General features: G+C 36.4%; 1 protein-coding gene and 1 pseudogene across 1 annotated transcript; both read left to right on the plus strand.

The window, feature by feature from the left end:
- The first annotated feature begins 6073 nt into the window (after positions 1 to 6073).
- LOC123252584 lies at positions 6074 to 6846 on the plus strand (annotated as a pseudogene).
- A 7487-nt stretch (positions 6847 to 14333) lies between these two features.
- Positions 14334 to 15245, plus strand: LOC123251685 (olfactory receptor 4B1-like). The gene has a single exon (XM_044680996.1). It carries the CDS (start codon positions 14334 to 14336, stop codon positions 15243 to 15245), a length of 912 nt encoding a protein of 303 aa, XP_044536931.1.
- The last annotated feature ends 6373 nt before the right edge of the window (positions 15246 to 21618 follow it).

A 21618-nucleotide genomic window follows, 5' to 3' on the forward strand; every position in this document is an offset into this window, starting at 1 on the left:
AAGATCCTAATTGGGATTATAAGGATCCAGTCCAACAGGAAAATATAAGATATCTTAGGATAATTATTATTCAGGGCATAAGAACAGCTGTGTCTCAGAATCAGGAACTGAAGTTTTATGAAGCCAAACAGGAGAGAGATGAGACCTCCAATTATTTTTTTTAACTCTGGCCTAGATGTGACTAATCCCTGGTCAGATATTAGTAGAAAGCTCCAGAAAGTGGAAGATTGGGCAAATAAACCATTAGATAAACTCTTATAGCAAACCCAAGAGATATTGTGACAGTGAAAGAAAAAGTCCTGGCGGGAAGGACAGAGTAGTGATGGAATGATTCCCAGAAAGAAAGGATGGAACAATCAATTTTGAAGGTTTTCAGAGGCCACACATGTCTCTCTTATGTGCTAGCTGTGGAAAAGCAGGACACTTGGTAAAGAATTGTTCCAAACAAAAGAGAGCAGAAGATTCTGTCTTATAGAGACTAATGACCCAAGGAGTCTGAGGCTCTTTGATGACTTTCACCCAGAGCCCTAGATAACATTGAAAGCGGAGGATCAGGAAGTGGAGGTAGTCTTCCTGATAGATATGGATGCTGCTAGGTTGTCTTTTATTGTGCTAGCCCCAGGGGTTAAGCTTTGTAAAGTGAAATTTATGGTGACTGAGGTAAAAGGAGAACATTTTCCTGTCCCCATCACCCAATAAATAGTAGTGAAATATGAGCAAGAGAAAATATCAGGGAAATTATAATTTGCAGAGAAGGAATCTCCAGATCCCATAAGGTGGGACTCAGAGGGAGAAGAGAAATTCTTAGAACTTAAGAGAGCTTTTCAGTCTGACTCAAGGATACCAAAGTATAAAATCTTGTTATATAAAGATGACCTAGTTCTGGCATCAGATTCTAATTTGAACCCTGAAAGGTTTCTGCGGTGAACTGGGAAGAAGTATCCAGAGGAAACAGAGTATGACTGCATGGAAGTAATAGATTGCCAGACTAGAGTGAGGGAGGATTTGCAAGAGTCTCCCCCACCTGTGGAAGTGAACCTGTTTATAGGTGAGTCCTCATGAGCCTTAGATAAAAAAGGAGAAACAGATACACTGTACTTTTTGGAAATAAGGCTGATCTATTGGATAGAGGCTGCCCTCCAGAGGCCTAGTCAGCACAGATATGTGAGTTATATGCACTTAACCAGGCTTTGAAGATGCCAGAAGAGAGAGGCCCAATTTCTAGCAAAGGGAAAGCATTAGCTCATGTGGAATTATTGAATCAAGTATTAACAGACTTGCTGAAGCCAAAAATGCTGAAAGAAGCCAGCCAAGTCACTGGTATAACAGTGATCAAAATTTTGCTTGAGCAACTTGTGCCAAGGTATGAGTTTATTGAGATTATTGATTCTTATAATGGGACCCATTTTACATCCAAGGTGTTGTAGGGATTAGCAAGAACTTTAGAAATTGACTGGGATTTTCATACCCCATGGTACCCTCCTTCTTTAGGGAAGGTAGAAAGAATGAATCAAGAACTTAAGAGGGAAGCTTACCAAGTTGATAATGGAAACTCAGGTACCTTGGGTCAAACATCTTTCTTTGGGCTTACTGAGGATAAGGATAAAGTCTTGAAGAGATATTAGGCTGTCCCCCTCTGCTGTTGAAATCTGAAGACACAACTGTGAGAACTGCTGAATGAGATTGGGCTTGTTACACTCAAATGAAAGGACCAAGTAGAACCCTCTTTTCCTGGAAACACTGCTGAGACAGGTTTTAAAGTTTATGTTAACTGTTCGATGTCTGTCTCCTGTAACTCTGTGTTGTCTTGTTGTTCACACAAGGGGAGGTTGGGAAGAAAACTCTATGTTATTGATGAAGTAACTCTGTCTCTCCTCTCCATCATTCCAGAATATGAGGGGTTTTTTGAAAGACAGGAGAATGAGTGAAGAGATTCAAAAAGGCACTTCTTTTTGTGTGTGTACATTTTGAGTTTCTTAAACTCTAAGATAGCTTAATTAAGCAAAAAGGGATTTTGCCCTCTGCTTTACAGAAGACAGAGGCAGAAAAAGATCTGTTCAACACTTCCTCCTTTATCCTCTGCTCTGGCCACAGAGAGGGAAGGTATAAGAAGAACAGAAAGAGATATTTGATCTCATTTGAATTTCTGAATAGTATTAATTTCAAGGTTGGAATATGTCATTATGTGGTTTTGGAAAATCATAGGTGATTTTGAAATATGCTTGTTTAACTGAGAGAAATGAATATAGAGGTGATTCAGAGTTTAACATTGTCTATCATATTGTTTATGAGATTACAGAAGGGTTTTGTTTTGTATCAATTTAGTAGTGAGAGAGTTGTTTGTTCCCTCTGAGATTTAAAGTAAACACAATGGTTAAAATGGTTTGAACTTTTGAACATATCAAGAATAGTTTGCATTTGAATAAAGTAAAATTGAGAACTGATTAATATATTATTTAATCAGTGTAATGAGTAGCCAGTCTGTTTGTCAGAAAGAGTTTACTTTAAGAAACAAATGAGAAGCAAACATAATAATGCTGACTATTTAATGAAGTGCAATGGTATTAGAAATTAGAAACAGTATTAGAAATTTAGTACCAGCTTTATAGAAGTAAGAGGTGATGAAGCACTAAGAATTTATGCTCACAAGTGAAAATGCTATGAACATTGGGAAAGAAAAAGTTTTAATTCTGTATATGTGAAATGGAACATGTATCAAGAGTTTGGAATACTGTTAAATAATTTTTGAAATATAAGTGTTCTATAGATTGCTACCAAAATTTGTACTTTGGACAAGAATAATTTTGTTTGAATGTAAACACAAATCAAAATGCAATCCGTATCATGTGATTTTGTTTAATCACAAATGATTTATGAATTTGTACTGTTGACTAAATTAATGTCTGAGGTGAATTGGATGAAATAATGTACTAAAGATATAGTATGTAAATGATGTAATTTTTAAGAAGAATGATAATCTGGGCTCTTTTGAGCTACTAATTAGCAGGTAGAAATAATACCTGGTAGACTGAAGTTTATTTGAATAATGATGGTGAAAAGCAAGTAGAAGAAGGTAAGAGGAATATTGGATTAGAATATGATGGATATGAAAGTCTCAATGTAGTGTATGTGAAGTACAGAAAGTGAACAGAGTTCTATTGTACATTAAGCAGAAGCTTTGAAAGGAAAAAGAGTGAATGTTTTGAGACTAGCAAATTTAAGCAATTAATTATCTTATTTCCTCACTATTAAGAAGGAGGGGCAAACTCACATAGAACAGTTTTTATTATGATAGATTGATAAGAAAAAATAGTTGAAACTATCAATAATTTAATGAAAGTAGCAGGATATAAAAAGCAGGATGTAAATAGCAGGATGTAAAATAAACCCACATAAATTATCATTATTTCTATATATCACTGACAAAGTCTTTCAAGAAGAGATAGTAAGAGATAACTCATCTAAAATAACTTCAGATAGAATAAAATACTTAGGAGCATACCTGCAAAAACAAACCAAGAAACTACATGAACACAAAGTACTTTTTATGCAAATAAAGTCAGATTTACATAATTGGAGAAATATTGTCATGGGTTGATGGAGCCAATATAATTAACCTAATCTACTTATTTGATGACATTTCAATTAAATTACCAAAAATTTTTTTAAAGAAAAATTTCTTTTGGAAGATCAAGCAAAATTTCATTTGGAAGATCAAGAATTTAAAACAAATTAATGAAAAAATGTAAAGCAAGTAGGTCTAGCAGAATCATATTTCAATTTGTATTTTAAAGCAGTAATTATCAAAATTATGTGGTACTGGCTTAGAAACAGAAAAGTAGTAGGCAGTTAGGTGATTCAGTAGATTGAGAACCTAGGCTTAGAGATGAGAGGATGTATGTTCAAATCTGGTCTCAGACACTTCCTAGTTGTGTGACCCTGGGAAAATCATTTAACCCCAATTGTCTATCCCTTATCACTCTTCTGCCTTGGAAACAATACATAGTATTGATTTTAAGACAGAAGACAAGTGTTTAAAAAATAGAAAAGTAGATCAGCAGAACAGAATAGACATACAACAATCAGTTGGAATAGATTAAAGTAACTTTTCATTTGACAAAAGTAAAGATTCAAGATTCTGTGATAAGAATTCAGCATTTGGCAAAAATTATTAGAGAAACTGGAAAGCAATATGGCAGGAACTAGATATAGACAAATTTCTTAAATAATTTAAGATCAACATGGATCCATTATCTAGGTACAAATGGAGATATAAGCAAATAAGAAGAGCAAGGAACCTATTACCTATCAGATTGATGGATAGAAGAGGAATTTATGAATAAATAAGAGATAAAGAGCATTATAAGATGTAAAATAGATAATTTTGATTACATTAGATTGAAAAGTTTTTTGTACAAATGAAACTAATATAGCCAAAGTTAGAAGAAAAGCAATAATTTGGGAAAATATCTTAATAGACAATTTCTTAGAAAGAGGTCTCATATCTAAACTATACAGAGAAGTTTGTCAAATTTATAAGAATATGCACCATTCCTTAATTGACAAAAGTCAAAAGATATGAATGGATAGTTTTTGGAGGAAGAAATCAACATGAAAAAATGCTCTAAGGCATTATTGATGAGAGAAATGCAAATCAAAACAACTCTGAGATATCATCTCACACATAATAGATTAGCCAAAATAATAAAAGATCAAAATGAGAAATGTTGCTGTGGATATGGAAAAATGAGAACACTAATACACTGTTGGTGGAACTATGAACTGATTCAACCATTTTGGAGAGTAATCTGGAATTATGCCCAAAGACTTATAAAACTGTATACACTTGGAAAAAACGCAGACCTACTAAAGTAATCAGATAAAATGAAGTCTTTAATCAGCAAAGAGATAGGTCCAATACAATCAGCCACTATCACAGAACAAAGCACCAAAATACTACACAGAGTCAAAATCCTGGGGCTCTGGGGACAGTATCTCTGGGAGAATGCACTTCATGAGATGATTCTCCAAAGAAACAATAGAACATAGGAATCTTATATACCTTTTGGGGAACTCAAGGCATCAAATATACACTGACAGGCTGTAAGCAGGCTTGGGAAAGAGGCCATAGTCAGAGGCTGGGGTATCAGAGAGGTCTATTTACAATGGATACTAAAAGGATGCTTCCTGCACAGGTATTGGTCTTCTTGGGAATGGATCTCTGATACAATGGGGCAAACTTCTAAGACTAGAAGGGTACTTAATATTTGATTAGGTCTGCTAGCCCCAACTAAGCTGGGATCATCAAATACTTTAAGGTCTATTGTTCAGTCTGAAATAGGTGAATCTAGGACTTCCCTCAGGGTGAGATCTCAGGGGACAAGGGGCAAAATTGGAGTCTTCAGATTTCAAGTTGAAATGCCTTTTGACCCAGCAATACTACTATTAGGTTTGTTTTGTAAAGTGATCAGGGAAAAAGGAAAAAGAACGTATATGTTCTTTTTTTAACCCTTATCTTCCATATTAGAATCAATACTATGTATTGGCTCTAAGGCAGAAAGAAAGGTCTAGGCAATGGGGGTTAAGTGACTTGCCCAGGGTCACATAGCTAGGAAGTGTCTGAGGCTAGATTTGAACCTAGGAACTCTCATCTCTGAATAGAATTGATACCATTAAAAAAAGGTAATGTAGCAAGAATTTAGGAAGACTTGTGTTCAAATCCCGCTAGTATTACTAGCTGTGTGACCTTTGTCAGACATTGAACTTTACCGAGCTCAAGCCTCAGGATAGTATGTTTCATAAAAATTGTCATTCACTTTCATAATTGACCCCAGACTAATGACATTCTTATTTCCTCATGTCTTCAGATAAATTCATAATGTATGACTCATTTGAAAACCATCAACATTTCATGCAAAGTAACATCTCAGAATTTATTCTAACTGGTCTGTCCCAGAATGAGGAGGTGCATCAAGTTTGCTTCTTTCTCTTCTTACTTTTTTACACAATCAATGTCTTTGGGAATTCCCTTATTATCCTCAATATCAGGAGTAGACCAAATCACAATTCTCCCATGGACTTCTTCTACAGTCTCTTATCTTTGCTAGATATTTATTATTCTTATGGCACTGCTCCAAAGCTGATTGTGAACTTCCAAGTTAAAGTCAAGGTCATCTCCTTTGTAGATCTTGACTTGTAGAGCTCAACTCTTTGGATCCATTTCTTTGGGGGCTGTGCAGAGATCTTCATCCTAAAAGTAATGGTTTATGACAGTATATGGTCATTTGTAAGTCCCTGCACTATACAGCTATAATGAACCAGAGGGTTTGTACTATCTTGGTGGTGAGTTCTTGGGTGAGAGCCTTTATTCATTCTACTGTACAGACCCTTCTCACTCTCTGGTTGCCCTTCTGAGGTTCCAATCTGATTGACCATTACTTCTGTTATGTCAATGTCCCATTGAAACACACCTGCACTGATGCTTATGTGGTGGGGTCATTGGGGTGACCAATGCTTGCATGATATCCTTGACTTGCTTTATCATCTTTGTGGTCTCCTAAGCTGTTATATTGCTCTCCCTCAGGACTTGCTCCTCAGAGGGGGAGATAAAGGCTCTCTGCACCTTTTCTTCTCATGTTATTGTGGTAATTTTGTTCTTCATACCTTGCATCTTCATCTATATGTGGCGCTCAACTAACTTTCACAGAAGATAAGATGGTAGTTGTGTTCTATACCACCATAACCCCCAGGTTGAATCCACTGATCTATACCCTGAGGAATGCAGAAGTAAAGAATGCCTTAAAGATTTGGTGGGCCAAGAAAGTGATGGAAGAAACAAATTGCTAGATGAGACAACTACGATTTTACCAAGTAAGAAAGGGATGGGAGAAAAGCTTCCTTATAATTTTCCTTTAAACCTGTCCCTCACATGACTTACTAAAGACTTGGTCATTTTTACCCCTCAAATCAACTCCCTCTTTATAATTTCTTTTACTTTGTCCTTTATCCATTTAATATCCACATGGCATGGATAACTCTTCATCTGGCCTTGTTTACCTGATATACCACTCACTAGGCATGTATATATATATATATATACATATACATGCCTAGTGAGTGGTATAATGTGTAGTCAACTCTTCATAGAAGCAGAAAAAACATGATTAGATAGTATATTGTGACATTTGTTCTTGGGATAGCAATAACAAGTAATGCCTAACCTTTATTAAATTATTAAATGGCTACCAGCCCACTGCATTTTTAGATCCTGGTAATACATAGTCTTATAGGTTTGATAGGAATTCAAGATTTCTTTTGTAAAATTTTGTTAATTTACAATTTTATTTTTTACAATTATATGTAAAATAATTTTTATCATTAAAGAAAAAGTTTTGAATTCTGTATTATCTCCATCTCATACTTTCCTCTTCATTCTTGAGAAGGCAAGCAATTATCTATAGGTTAAACATGTGCCATCATGCAAAACATATTTTATCATTAGTCATGTTGTGAAAGAAGACACAGGCCAGAAAACAAGCAAGAAAAATAAAGAAAAAATTTAAAAGTATGCTGTTATTTGTATTCAGATGCTATCAGTTTTTTCCCTGGGGTGTGTATAGTATTTTCCATCATAAGTTCTTTGGAATAATTTTGAATCATTCAATTGCTGAAAAGAGCTAAGTCACTCACAATTCATTAGAAATATTAATTTTTCTGCATATAATGTTCTCATGGCTATGCTTGTTTGACTTTGTATTAGTTCATGTAAATCTTTCCAGTTTCTTTTTTGAGAGAAATCACTTGTTATCTCTTAGAGCACAATCTCATTCTATCGTAATCATATACCACAACTTGTTTAGTCATTCCTCATTGATGGGCATGTTCTCAATTTCTAATTCTTTGCCACCACAAAAAGCTGTTCTAAATATATTTAACAAATTAAAATCCTTTTCCTTTTTTTTAAAAATCTGAGATACAGACCTTGTAATGGTATTTCTGGGTCATAGGTATGCCCTATTTTGTAGTCTTTGAATATATGAATATATGAATTCAGGATTTCTATGAAATACTAGGAATTTCTTGGAGAAAAATGAGTTTTTTAAATTCCCCATGCCACAGCTTATATGAATGGAGAAAGAAGTTCCTTCTTAGTTTTTTGACTCATATTTTCAGTTGGGCCTACGTTTGGATGATGACACAAACCATGGATTCTGAATTGCAGCCCTGCTTAGGGATTAGGCTTTGGGATCTAGTATGACTTGGAATTCATGAAAGTGGGTGATTTCCCTTGTCCCATTTACTGGCAGGGAGTGTTGAATGATTTTAGCTTTGAGTAGCCCAACATGAATTGAGCATATTTCACAACTATTCTATGCAAAGATCTTTTCTACCATCCTGATACCCTGGTATGGTGAAAGTAATATTAATTCAGATTTTCCCCATGTTTTGCTAAGATTCCTCACACCTAAAATCAAAGAATATTTATGAGACTTAATTGATCTGAGATACTATTGCCATGAACTCATCTTCCTGTTTGGATAGATGTATAAAAGAATTTCATCATCTGTAAAGTGAGGTGGAGAAGGGAAATGGCAAACTATTCTAGCATCTTTGTCAAGAAAACCCCCCAAGGGGGCCACAACTGAAAATGACTGAATAACAGGAATACATTAAAGAAAGCTAGTGCAAAAGGAGTCGGTGCCCCAGTCACTCTCCTCAGGTGATTAGATGCAATTCTGTGTGGATAAGAGGGGGAATGCATCAATTTGAACCACTTCTGTCTCCTTGCTGAGTTTTGATTCAGAGCCATGGATCATCACACCTTTTTATTAACTATTAGATTGTCTCTGACTGTCTTTTTTCTTTCTAATTTTCTTTTTAATTCTAATTTCAAACCTAACCTACCAGACTCTTAAAGTCAGACATGATCTCTAAAACTTAGCTTTTATCTACTGATGGCTTTGATTGCCAATTTTCCTTATTGGAGCTTCAGCACATCACTTGGTTTCTCACTTCCCAATTAATGCCCCATCGTTCAATACAGTAGGATGGTGTAGAGGTAGACAGACCTCTACACTGCATAAATCCATGTAATTTGGGATTGTGATACTTCAAATCCCTTCCTCACAGCACTATGGTGAGGACCAATGGATACCATGTTTATCAAAGTACTTTGTAAATATTAAAGAGCCATGTACATACATATGAACTTATTTCAGGGGGCTATTCTGAGGTCAATTCTACAGAAATAAAAGGGCAGTATTTTTAAAGAAGAGAAACAACCTAGTCTTGAGTGCTAAACTCAATACTTGACATTCCATGGTTGTACTGATCACAGACTCTTTTCCAGGCACCCCCAACCTCCTAACAGGTTCAGTCTGGTGAACTTTTTCAAGTACAGATCATCACCTTTGGGTATCAAAAGATATGGCAGATAAGATTGCTAGCTACTGTCAATGATCTTTAGAAGACTATAGAGATGGGAGTCTGGCAAAAATGAATAAATTCAGACATGCTGATTTTAAAAAAGAAAAGAATAAGATCTAAAAACTAGTGATCTTAATTTTGGTTCTTAGAAAATTCTAGCATTTCAAGTGAGAACGCCACAGTTTTTTTCTCTAAAGGATAAGTTTATAATTGCTGATTAAAACTGGCAAGTTCATAATTGCCAATTAAAATCTACTTGGCATACAGAATCCTAGTAGATAATAAAGGATTTTAAAAAAGGATTCTTTGTTATAATAGCTGGTATTTATATAGTGCTTTCTGTTTTGCAAAACATTTTACAAATAGTATTTCATTTGAACCTCACAACAACCCTGGGAGGTAGGTACTATTATTATTACTAATTGATAGATGGGGAAATTGAGGCAAAAGAGGGTAAATGACTTGCTGAGTATGATACAGCTAGAAAATCTGGGTCTTCCTGTTTCCGTGTGCAAACTTCTAGCCACTGTACCACCAAACTGCCTGTAATTTTGAAGAACTGGATTGAACATATATAGAAGAAAGTAGAGATCACCAGAAGCTAGCATGGCTTGATTACAAAAAAGTTATTCCAGATGAATGGTATTTCCTTTCTTGATAGGGTCACTAAACTGCTACATCAGGGGAATGATGCGGACATCATTCCCAAAAATTTCAACAAAGCTCCTAATGAAGTTTCCTATGCTATTCTTGTGGAAAAGAGAGAAGAACATGAGCTTTTTATTGCTGTTGATTCATTGCAGTTGTGTCTAACTCTTTGTGACTCCATATGTTTTTTGTTTTTTATTTTTTGGCAAGGGTACAGGGATGCTTTGTGATTTCCTTCTCCAGCTCATTTTACAAATGAGGAAACTGAGTCAAATAGCATTAAATGACTTGCCTACAATCACATAATTAATGAGATTTGAACTCTGGTCTTCCTAATGTCAGGTATATGGCTCTGCCCCCTTTGCCACATCACTGTGGTTAGGTATGAACTAGATGGTAATAAAATTAGATGATTTTGGTTGATGGGGGAGCTAAAGCCCAGAGAAGGAGAGTGGCCTAGCCAACATCATCATGAAGACAGGAAAAGCTTCTCAGTTTTCTGATTGCCATTGTAACTCTTCCCACTAATCTCTGCTACTTCAGAATTGTACAATAAATTAGATATGAAGTTTTGTGATGAAATCCCAGGTTTACTCACTTGTCTATTTCTATTCCCCAATCTCCCTTTCAGATGCACATCATTTCCTGGAACAGTGTGAGACTCAGATCACTATGTAACTAATAGAAGCAAACCCCAACCTTTTCCCAAGCCATCATTTTGTTGGCAGAGTTTCCTCCTATGGGAGCTGAGGATGACCTCAGGGAACGCGATCTCTTGATCATAGCTAATGGTTTAGCTCATTTTTTGATAAAGTTAGGAAATCTCAGAACTGAGGTCTTACATTTGGCATCTCTTCTGGGTAGGTATAAGTCCTTTCATGTGTGGAGGACTTTGGCTATTGGCTTGGCTGCCTCTGGCAGTTTTTGCTATTTTCTAGGGGCAGGGAGACCAAAGAATTGGCAGGAAGATCTTGATCCAGAAACTGGGTAATTCATCTTTTAAGGGAACTGAGTTTTCTTGTTTTCAGAGACCACAGAAAATTTGGGATTACAGCCTGGGGAGGGAAGGTACCAGTTATAAGATGTGATTTAGCAAAATTAAGAAGATGGATAGTGTCATGGGGAAAGAGAGCAGGGCAGTAGAATGAGAATTGTGAGTGGGTATTTTTTGGTGGACAGGGGACATAGCTAATGGGAGAATTGTTTTTGCTCCATTATAAAGATCTGTGATAGGTTTTGTTGAATTTATTTTCTCAGTGGGTGTGGGAAGAGCATATGAGATAGAATTCAGAAGACATAAAAAAATAAAACTGCAAAAAAACTCCCAAGGATATATGGGAGTTTTATTCTTATCATTGACTTTCTTGGGGGTAGATGTTTTGAATCAAAGAATATGGATATTTTAGTGACTTTATTCGCATAATTCCAAATTACTTTCTCAGATGACTATATGGATTCACAACTTTGCTAACAATGCATTCATGTGTGTCTTCCCACAATGCCTTCAAACTTGATTGATTTTTTCTTCTTCTGTCATCTTTGCCAATTTATTGCAGTAAAACCTCAGGGTTTTAAAATATTTTTATTTTCTTAGTATTAGTGATTTGGAGCATTTTAATTAACATTTTTTAGCTTTTCTTTTGGAACTCTTTGTTCTTATCCTTTGGCCATTTATCTATTATTTGATGGTTGTTAGTCTTAAGAATATTTGTTATATTTACTCTTAAAATACATTTGTTTGATAATTCTTCACCCTAAGCCTCATTTGACGGTTGCTAACTAAAATAACCTTTTTGATAACCTGCTTTTCTCCTAATGGGAGGCTTCGGATGTGAAGCATTTTGTAAATTTTAAAGTGTTCTACAAATATTATGATGATGATAATGCTCATATATACTGCTTCATTGCTTCTCTCTATGTTCTTGTGATAGATGAAGAACCCAAGTTTGTTTTTCTGTAGCTTCTTGCTGGGGCATCTCTTTATATAATTTTGCTCTCATTAAAAAAAAAATGCTTACCTTTTGTCTTAGAACTATACTGTGTATGGGTTCCAAGTCAGAAGAGTAGTAAGAACTTGTTGAGGGTCACATAGCTTGGAGGTATCTGGGGCCAGATTTGATCCGAAGACTTCACATCTTTGGATCTAGCTCTTAATCCACTGAGCCACCCTTGGTCTCTCATTCCTGCTATAAAACTGTCTTCCTCTCCTCTCCCCATCATTCAGGTATTTCACTGTAGGTTTTTCAAAGTCTCTTTTCTTGCATATGAAAATGCTTACATTAACCAGTCTGATTACTGAAAATTCACATAATTCTTCTGGATATGTGGTATAGTTGGAAGTATGCCTAATTTTTGTATTAGATGGAATAACAATGAATTCTGGCTTTGCCATATAATCTGAGTGACTTTTGCACAAGTCAATGAGTTTTCTGCTTCTGGGTTTCCCCACTGGAAAGAAGAAGGAATTGGAATAGATTTTTGCTACGCTTCCTTTTAGCTCTAAAACCTATAATCCTATAATTCCACTGCAGTGATCCATGATGGCACAGAGATAATCCTGGATTCTGGAAGGTGTTACCCAAAGAACACAGGTCTACCAAGTTGGAAATCAATTTATTGGGCATTAAGTATTTATTAAACAGTTACTGTGAGTAAGACACTGTGCTAAGGTCTGTGGATATGAAGAAAGACTGAAACAATTCCTGCCATCAAAGAACATTTTTTTTTATAGAAGTGGTAACATGTAATAACTGTGTATATGCAACTGTACAATAGCTGTGTATGAGACATATACAGAATAGAAAGTAGATAACCTTAACAGCTCAACTAGTTGGGTAGTGGGATGGGGCCAAAGAAAGCCTCTTGCAGAAGGTGGCCTCTGAGATCAATCTGGAAAGAAATCTTGAGTGTCAAGAGTTGTGAGAGAGGAAGAGAAGCTTTTCAGAAAGGGGGAAGAGGCTTTAAGTTTAATTTTCATTTTATAGCTTCATGAATTTAGGCTATGTTCATAAAGGAAGAGAATAGAGAACTAAGATGATTTTTTTTTGCATGTTCTTTCCCCTGGTCAGACTATCTCTAACGTATCATTTATAAGTCGCAGAGCCAAGACTGGAAATCGCATCGACAAACTGATGGCAAGGATGGTGAGGATAATTTTTTTGAAGCCCCTCAAATTTTTTTTTGAGAATTTTATTAATTAATTTGTTTGTTGGTTATACTAAAATTCCCAGATTTTACTCCCCATTTCCCCCTCCATGCCCTAGAGAAGGTATTATTTGCACGACCAAAATATATATGTAAACTATGTCTTTCATGTTTCTATTTATCAGTTCTTTCTCTGGAGGTGAATATTATAAATGATTGTTCAAACATTAATTTTATAGCTGTATATATTATCATTTTACTTTCACTTTTCACAATAATATACAGGTTTTCCATAATTTTTTGATATTAATCCGCTTATCATTTCTTAAGGCATAGTAGTATTCCAACATAATGAAGGGTTGCAACTTGTTTAGCCATTCCTCAACTCATAAGCATCCTTTCAATTTTCAGTTTTTTGACACCACGAAGAGAGCTGCTATAAATAGTTTAGAACGTATAGGTTCTTTTTTCCCCCTCTGATATCTTTGGGAAATGGACCCAACTGTATTATTGCTTGGTCTAAGGGTATATACAGTTTTATAACTCTCTGGGCTTAATTCCAGATTGCATTTCAAAATGGTTATATAAGTTCCCAGTTCCACCAACAGTGTATTAGTATCTCCATTTGCCATAAGAAATGGTGAGGATCTTGGAAGTTATGCCATATGAGGATGGATGAGGAATTTGTGGATCATTAATTTGTAGAAAATGAGACTAAGGGACAATGTATGACAGCTTTTTAAAATATTTGAAGTAATGTCTTGTAAGAAAAAAAGATTTGATTTGCTCTACTTGGCCTTGGAGGACAGAAAGAGGAGCAATACCTGGATGTAGCTAAAAGAATGATTCTAGCTGAATTTTGGGGAAGATTGCCTTATTGTAGGAGCTATCCCAAAGTAGAATTAGCTAGAATTCCAATTGTGATTCTATCTGAAACATACTGTAAAGGATCAGGATAATAATTGTAAACAAAATAAATTGAATATTGTGGAGTTATTGGGAATTAAGAAGAACATTTACATGAAAAATAAAGTATTCGTGGTACTTATTTTTTCTTTTGTCTTATTTCAAGCCTAGTAATTTTCTCTAGATCTGATATGACATGATTGGATTCCATGGCCATAATAAACAACGTGACCCAGTTAATCTTTACAGGACTCTTTCAGGATCAAGAAGTACAGAGAGGATGCTTTGTAGTTTTTCTGCCGATGTACATAGCCACAATGTTGGGCAATGGCCTCATCATCTTGACTGTCAACATGAGCAAGACTCTGAACTCCCCCATGTACTTCTTCCTCAGCCATCTGTCCCTAATAGAGATCTGTTACTCTTCTACAGTCGTTCCTAAATTAATTTCTGGCTTATTAGCTGAGAACAATACCATCTCTTTGGATGGCTGCATCACCCAGATCTTCTTTTTCCACTTCTTTGGAGTTGCTGAGATCCTCCTGCTCACGGTGATGGCCTATGATCGATATGTGGCCATCTGTAAACCTCTCCATTACATGACTATCATGAGCCGTCCTGTGTGTCGTGTGCTGGTGTTTAGTTGCTGGATGGCTGGCATTTTTCATTCTGTGATTCAGATTCTCATTACGGTTCGGTTGCCCTTCTGTGGTCCCAATGTGATTGATCACTATTTCTGTGACCTCAATCCATTGTTCAAGCTTGCTTGCACTGATACTTTTGTGGAAGGGGTTATCGTGTTTGCCAATAGTGGTCTAATCACTTTATTCTTCTTCCTCCTCTTGATTTTTTCTTATGTTGTTATCTTGGTTCACTTGAGAAACCAGTCAGCAGAGGGGAGACGTAAGGCCCTCTCAACTTGTGGCTCTCACATTACTGTTGTTCTCTTATTCTTTGTTCCTGCCACTTTTCTCTACTTGAGACCCTCTTCTACTTATGCTGAAGATAAACTTCTGTCTGTGTTCTATACAGTGCTTACTCCAATGTTGAACCCAGTCATCTATACCTTGAGAAATACTGAAGTGAAGAATGCTATGAGGAGGTTGTGGGGAAAAAAATGAAATCTGGAGGGGGGGAATGAAAATGGATTTGTCAAGACAATGAACACTGACTTTTGGGGGTAGTGGTTATATATGTATATATTACACATACATATATACATAAATACTTATGAATTTGATTTAGGAAAGGATATAGAAACAAAATTAAACATGAGGAAGGGAGTGGTATGCTTGCAATGGAATGATCTGGGGAAGAATTGTTTAGGGAAAAGTGTGATGGATTTAAAATTTAAAGATGTCTTTTATCCATTTCCTCATCTGAAAAATAAGTACATAAAGCTAGATAATCTCTAAAGTCCCTTCAGCTTTTCTACTACGTCATACACTATCCCAGGTGCTGAGAATGCAATGACAAAAATCACACAGCTTTATGTTTTCAAGGGGTTTACATTCCACTTTTTCAAGACATAGAATCATAGGATTATAGATCTGGAGCTAGAAGGATATCAGAAACCACAGAATCCAACCTTTTCATTTTACAAATCAGGAAACTGAGTCTTTGGAAGGATAAGTAGGTTTTTGAAGATTTCAAAATCAGTTGTGTCAAAAGTAAGATATAAACCATGACCTTCTGATCCCAGAGCCATGATTACAAATAGATGAATCTAGTATTTAGAAAAAACTAAATACAGAGGTATTTGGGTAGAGTCACTAATAATTGAGAATGAAGATAGTAGGATCCTCCTTGAGCTGTACCTTTTGATCTAGGCTGGTCTTACAAGTAGGTGAAGAAATAACATGTAAGGTGATGTAGTTTAAGAGATATCAAGCATACCTCCCTGCCCCAAAGTGTACCCCTTGATACTCTGATCCTGAATCCTAGAATTCTTTCTTGAGGACTTTATTAGAAGAGTTGGTCCCTCTTTCTGAGGGTTAAGGGCCTTTCAGTTCCTTAGTAGTGAATACCAAAAAACCAACGTCAACAAATCAACTTGTAATCCTACAAGTCTTGTTGCCTTGTGGTGGTTTCAATCCCCAATACAGCTATGATGCCTTAGTGTGTGATATAAATGCTAGATGTTATTTTTATTGTTATTATTATAGATTCTGCCCTTAAACATAATATTCTATCTCCTGGTGTTGGTCTTTTTGTCTTGTTGTTTCCTAGGCCTGGATTTCTTTCTCCGTTCACCTGGGTTTCTTAGCTTTCCTGGTTCCCTTTGTGACTTAGCTCATATTTCATCTTCATGAGATCTGTCTCAGATCCCATAGCTGCTGGGGACTTCTGCTCTGAGACCACCTTCCCTATATACTGAATAGATCTTATCTGTATGGTTTTTTGTATGTTGTTTTCACTATTAGAAGGTAAACATCTTTAGGACACAGACTGTACTTTTATCTTCTTTTGTATTACCAATGATAGTGCTTAGTGCAGAACCTGTCACATAGGAAGCACAAAATAAATAGTTTGTGGACATAATTATTGTAGATTTTATAGTTTTCCTTGACATATTCAAGGTCTGTGTTGCTCATGTAACTTATTTGTATTTCTACACCTATTGTCTAAATCTGACTTGAGGAGAGACATGAATAGTTCTCTCTAGAATCTTGCCTACCTCTCTCCATGGGAGACTTGGATTTCTGACTGAAGAGAAACAGGAGATTTGGGCTACTAGGTTAATTGCTTTCTTCAGAGAGGGTGTACAAAACAAGAATTATATTTCTTTGTTTCTCAAAATGATAGTAATCTGTGGGAAATGATTCAAGTTTCCATTCTAAGACTTTACTTTCTACCAGATGGTAGCTACACAAAAGACCTTCAGAAACAATGACTAGTAAGAAAATCTATTTATCTAAGTAAATAGCAAATGGGATTCTGGGAAATTATACAAGTTAGAATATATTAAAGAATAGGCAGAAGGAACGAACTCCCCCACTATGAGCAAAATGATTCACCAAGAAGATTTCTGAAAATCTCTAGCTTGGCAAATTGGAAATCAGGACCTATTGAGATGCTGGCTGCTTTCCATGTTTTCCACTTCCTAAAGTCTTCTTTTTCTCTTTCCCCAAGTTCTCTTTGAAAAGGGTTTTGAACCTTCAAGCTTGAAGAAGCAAAAGTTCTGCCTTCTCCAAATCTCTCTAGCCAACTCAGATCTTAACCCAGGTGTGGAATATTTGTCCAACAATTAGAATAGTTTTCTGCAAAAGTACTAGGACAGAGCCCTGGGTTACAGATGGAGAAAGAGAGGCAGAGGAAAGAACAGAGTGTTTGAATTCTAAATTAAAGAATTATAGGGGATGACTCCCTGTTGGCCTATTTGCCATTCCTTATATTTTATGTTCTGTCTCTGTATCTGGGTACCAGGTGACAGTCATGCCTAGAATGCCTTTCCTCCATATATCTGCCACTAGTAAACCATACATCTAAGGTCCTGTTGGTGAACCTATGGCACATATGCTGGAGAAGGGAGCTTTCTTCCCCCTCTTCATGGGTATTTGAGAACATTTCTCTCATCACCCACCCCTCTGCCCAGCAACCCAACGGAAGCACTTCCTCCCTCCCCTGACTTGGGTCAAGGTGCAGCTCCCATGGGGCATGAGGGGGGCAGTTTGAGCACTCAGGTTCACCACCACTGATCTAAGGTCTCAGTTCAGGTTCCAAAACCTGTGCTTTTCCTGAATCTCTTTATTGTTAATGTTACCCAGCCCATGTTGCTGTGTAAAGCAGTTTGAGTAAGAAGCATTGTATTATTATTGCTTACATTTAAATAAATTGCTTAACTAGTAATTTAATGTTTTGTCAAGCCTAGGAATTTGACGATTTTATTATATAGTGAAAGTAACTCATCAGGAAAAATTTCTTTAGTTAATTCAATAGATAATATTTAATAACATTGGGGTAAATTCTCAGAGTCAATTTTTTAATTAATGAGAAAGTGGCTGCCACTTAGGAACTTATAAGTAAATATTCAACTATATCTCTAGATTATTTAAAATTTAAGATGATGAAAATGAATGTGGTAATAGTAGGCTGAGGATTCACCAAGCCACATAGGCTATCCTATGAATGTTGACAATTCTAAAACCCCATTATACTAGCTTACATTGTAGCCTCTAGAGTTGAGAATGTTGGCATTATATTGGAGAATCTCTATAAGCTTGAGTGAGGTCTCTCAAGAAGAGGATTAAGTCTTGTTATTAGGTTGAGTATTTGAAAGAAAAGAGAATGTTAAATGGGAAAGAGTCTTAGAGCAATGAGTTTGGGATTCTGAAACTGGAGGAGCTTTGTAATGAATGATTTAAATTGTGGAAGAGACCTGGGAAAAAGATTTTGCCTCATTTTACAACAGATGAGAAAACTCTAGACCAATTCTCTTTGCACTGTTGCCTCAGAGTTACACAAGAAATACCAAAATTGTAACAGGTTTTCAGGTATGATTCCCTGCTATTCACTGTCCTAAGATTCCTTCTTCTCAGCCTCACCATGTTTTCTAGTGTAAGGGGGCTCTAGAGCTGACTAGAATTCTTGGATTTGTAGTTTATGAAGTTTATAACTTTCCATCAGCTCTGAGAGTGCTTTGTTCTATTGTTATCTTTGAGTCAGAAGGTAGACTTGAGGTAGGACATTTAGTGGGTGAGAGGGAAGACTGAGAGGAAGGAATGGGGACTCTGAGTTGAGCAGCCACAATAATAGAGGAGTCAGTGTCACCATTCTTAGCAAGGACTTAAACTTAATTAGAAAGAGCCAGTCCCAGAGAGGCAACAAGTGAGAGGAGATACTAGAAGGAGAAATGAGTTTCAAAAGAGGAAGAAGAAATCAAGGTAGGCCTTTGGACTCTTGTAAGTAAGAGTGAAGCTGCCAGTTTTCTTACCACTTCAAGGAATCTGGGAAATTCTAAAAGGTCTACCTTTCTCCTCCTTTGCCCTTCTTTCCCCTTTCCTGTAACAGTAGCAGTAATATATTTCACTTGCTTCTTTTGTCTTAGTATTTCCTGAATCTTAATTTTTCCTCCAGTATATAGAAATCAGGAATGATCTGTAAATAAACAAAATTTAAATTAAGGCCAAGAGGAAAATATTGTTAGGGATTTTCCCAAGAGTGGCCTCTGACCAATTATAATAATATTACTAACTTTTTATCGACTCAAAAGTCCATAAAATTTCAGAGAAAGGGGCCACATGGACCTGCATGCCATTTTATTTCTTCTAGACTAAAAGCAAGCTAATTGTTGCAACATGATCTGACTCCTTAAATCACCAGAGAGGAAGGAGTAGAGAGGATCTGGTACTGGTTGGTCAACTCTGCCTTCCACAGAGATACCCAGCAGTGGTCCATTAGAAATGGGCAAATACTCAGACCACTAAATAAATAGCTGAAAGGGGCATTCAGCCTTTCCCCAAATCATTATTTCTTTGGCACAGTTCTGTCCTAAGGGAGCTGAGGAAGACCTCAGGGAATTTGATCTCCTGCTCTTAGCTGCTGACTTAGGTATTTTATAAGGTTAGGGCACCGCAGAATTAAAATCATCCAGCTGAAATAAATCTCTGTTGGATTGTCTCATGTCAAAGGATATGAGCAGCTCTGAATTGTTGCCTGTTGTAATTTCATCTTCTTTCTAGGGGATGGAACAAAGTGATTGGCCAGGCAATTTTGAATCAGGCTCTACTCTGCCAGCAGGAAATACTTTGCTTGTTTTCAGAGATCATGGATTATTTTATAATTTGGTGCAGGTAGGAATGAAGGGAAATCATAAACTGTGAGTTAGCAATAAAAATAGCAAAGTTGATGCCATGGGAGAGGTAAGATCATGTAGCGGGAAGACCATTGGACTGAGAGACAGGCTTTATATGTTTGTTGACACTAAAGGGTTGGATGGCCTTGAGCAAGTCTCTTCTTTCTGAGTCGCATTTTGTCTCTTTGGCCAGATAAAAAATCTGGACTAGGTGATCTCTAAGGACCTTTAGAGTTCTAACTTAATGTTTATTTTATAGGTGCCTTCAGGCACTGAATTGGTATTTTATGGTCCATATTTTATTCTCTTTTGCTGGATCTTCATTCAGGTCCTGACCATTATCCATAGGTTTTTCCCAAGGCTTTGCCTGCCATCCTCTTCTTATTTTCCTCTCTATATGGAAAATATTCAGTAATCTCATCAGCTGGACTGGGTTAATTTAATCTCTACACATATGATTCCCATATTTATATACCTAGCCCTACCGGCTTTTCAGATTTCCAGTTTTTTACCACTTCTTTAGAGTAACCCTTTTTCCTCTGTCATTGTCACTTCCCTGGTGCAGGTCCTCAATGCACCAGGTTTACACTATTATAATAACTTTTTGGCTGGTCATCCTGCAACAAGTTTCTCCATATTCCGGTCCACCCTCCTTTCAGCTATCAAACCAATCTTCCCAAAGTGGGAGACCTATCAGCCCTTCACCTCTGGCTCAATAAATGTCTATAGGCCTCTCTTATCTCCAGGATCAAATATGAAATCTGCTGCTTGTCATTTAATGGCCACAATAACTTCACTGTTTATATTTTCAATCATCTTACATCTCATTCCCTTTGTTGTCGCCATTGATACAATGATAAAAATGATACAATATCAGCCTCCTTGCTGTTCCTCAAACAAGACACTCTATTTCTCAACTGTGGGCATTTTCACTGACTGTCCCCCATGATTAGTATTCTCTTCTTTCTCATTTCCATGTCTTGGCTTCCTTCAAATCTCATAAAATTTCATCTTTTTCAAGAAGTTCTCTTAATCCCTTTTTTTAGTACCTTCCCTCTGTGGTTTTCTCTAGTTTTTCCTGGATATAGCTCATTTATACATAGTTGTTTTCATTCTATTTTCAGAGTTAAACTGTGAGATCCCTGCAATTTAGAACTTTTTCTTTTGGCCTTTCTTTGTGTCTGCAGAATTTAATTCAATGTCTGCTGTACATTGCTTTTGAAAATTTGCGTTTGTTTTATTTTCTGATATAAGGTTCAATTATGCATCTAAAAGGGCATGAGAATCATGGTATGTGCTGCATGTTCAGGAAAGCATAGGGGAACCAACCTCCTCAGAGCGCAGTTTAATATTAAAAGCCACAGATGGATGTCATCCCACAGACTAAGCCAGGCCCCCAAAGTACCTTAGTCATAACCATTATGATTTCTGCCATCTTCAAGAAGGCACTTTCCATTCTATAGCAGAAAACATAAAACCTAAAGTCAACATTGTCCCCGGGACCAGTTATGTTCCTCACTCAAGCAGAAATTCCAAGTGCTGCAGGCCATTATTTATCCCAATTTTCCATATAATATGGTCTAAGAAATATTTTGAAACACCTTACCTAGGAACCATATAAAACAAGGAGAGGAGTAAAGGTAGATACATTAAAGTCTAACACCAAGAATTTAAAGGTTAGTCTAGTCTTTAACTGCAAG

This window comes from Gracilinanus agilis, chromosome 6 (assembly GCF_016433145.1).
Source record: "Gracilinanus agilis isolate LMUSP501 chromosome 6, AgileGrace, whole genome shotgun sequence".
Taxonomy (NCBI): Eukaryota; Metazoa; Chordata; class Mammalia; order Didelphimorphia; family Didelphidae; genus Gracilinanus; species Gracilinanus agilis.

Bases quoted from the DNA above. Each gene is read 5' to 3' on its own strand.
- LOC123251685 (XM_044680996.1), top strand. From the start codon at position 14,334: ATGGCCATAATAAACAACGTGACCCAGTTAATCTTTACAGGACTCTTT.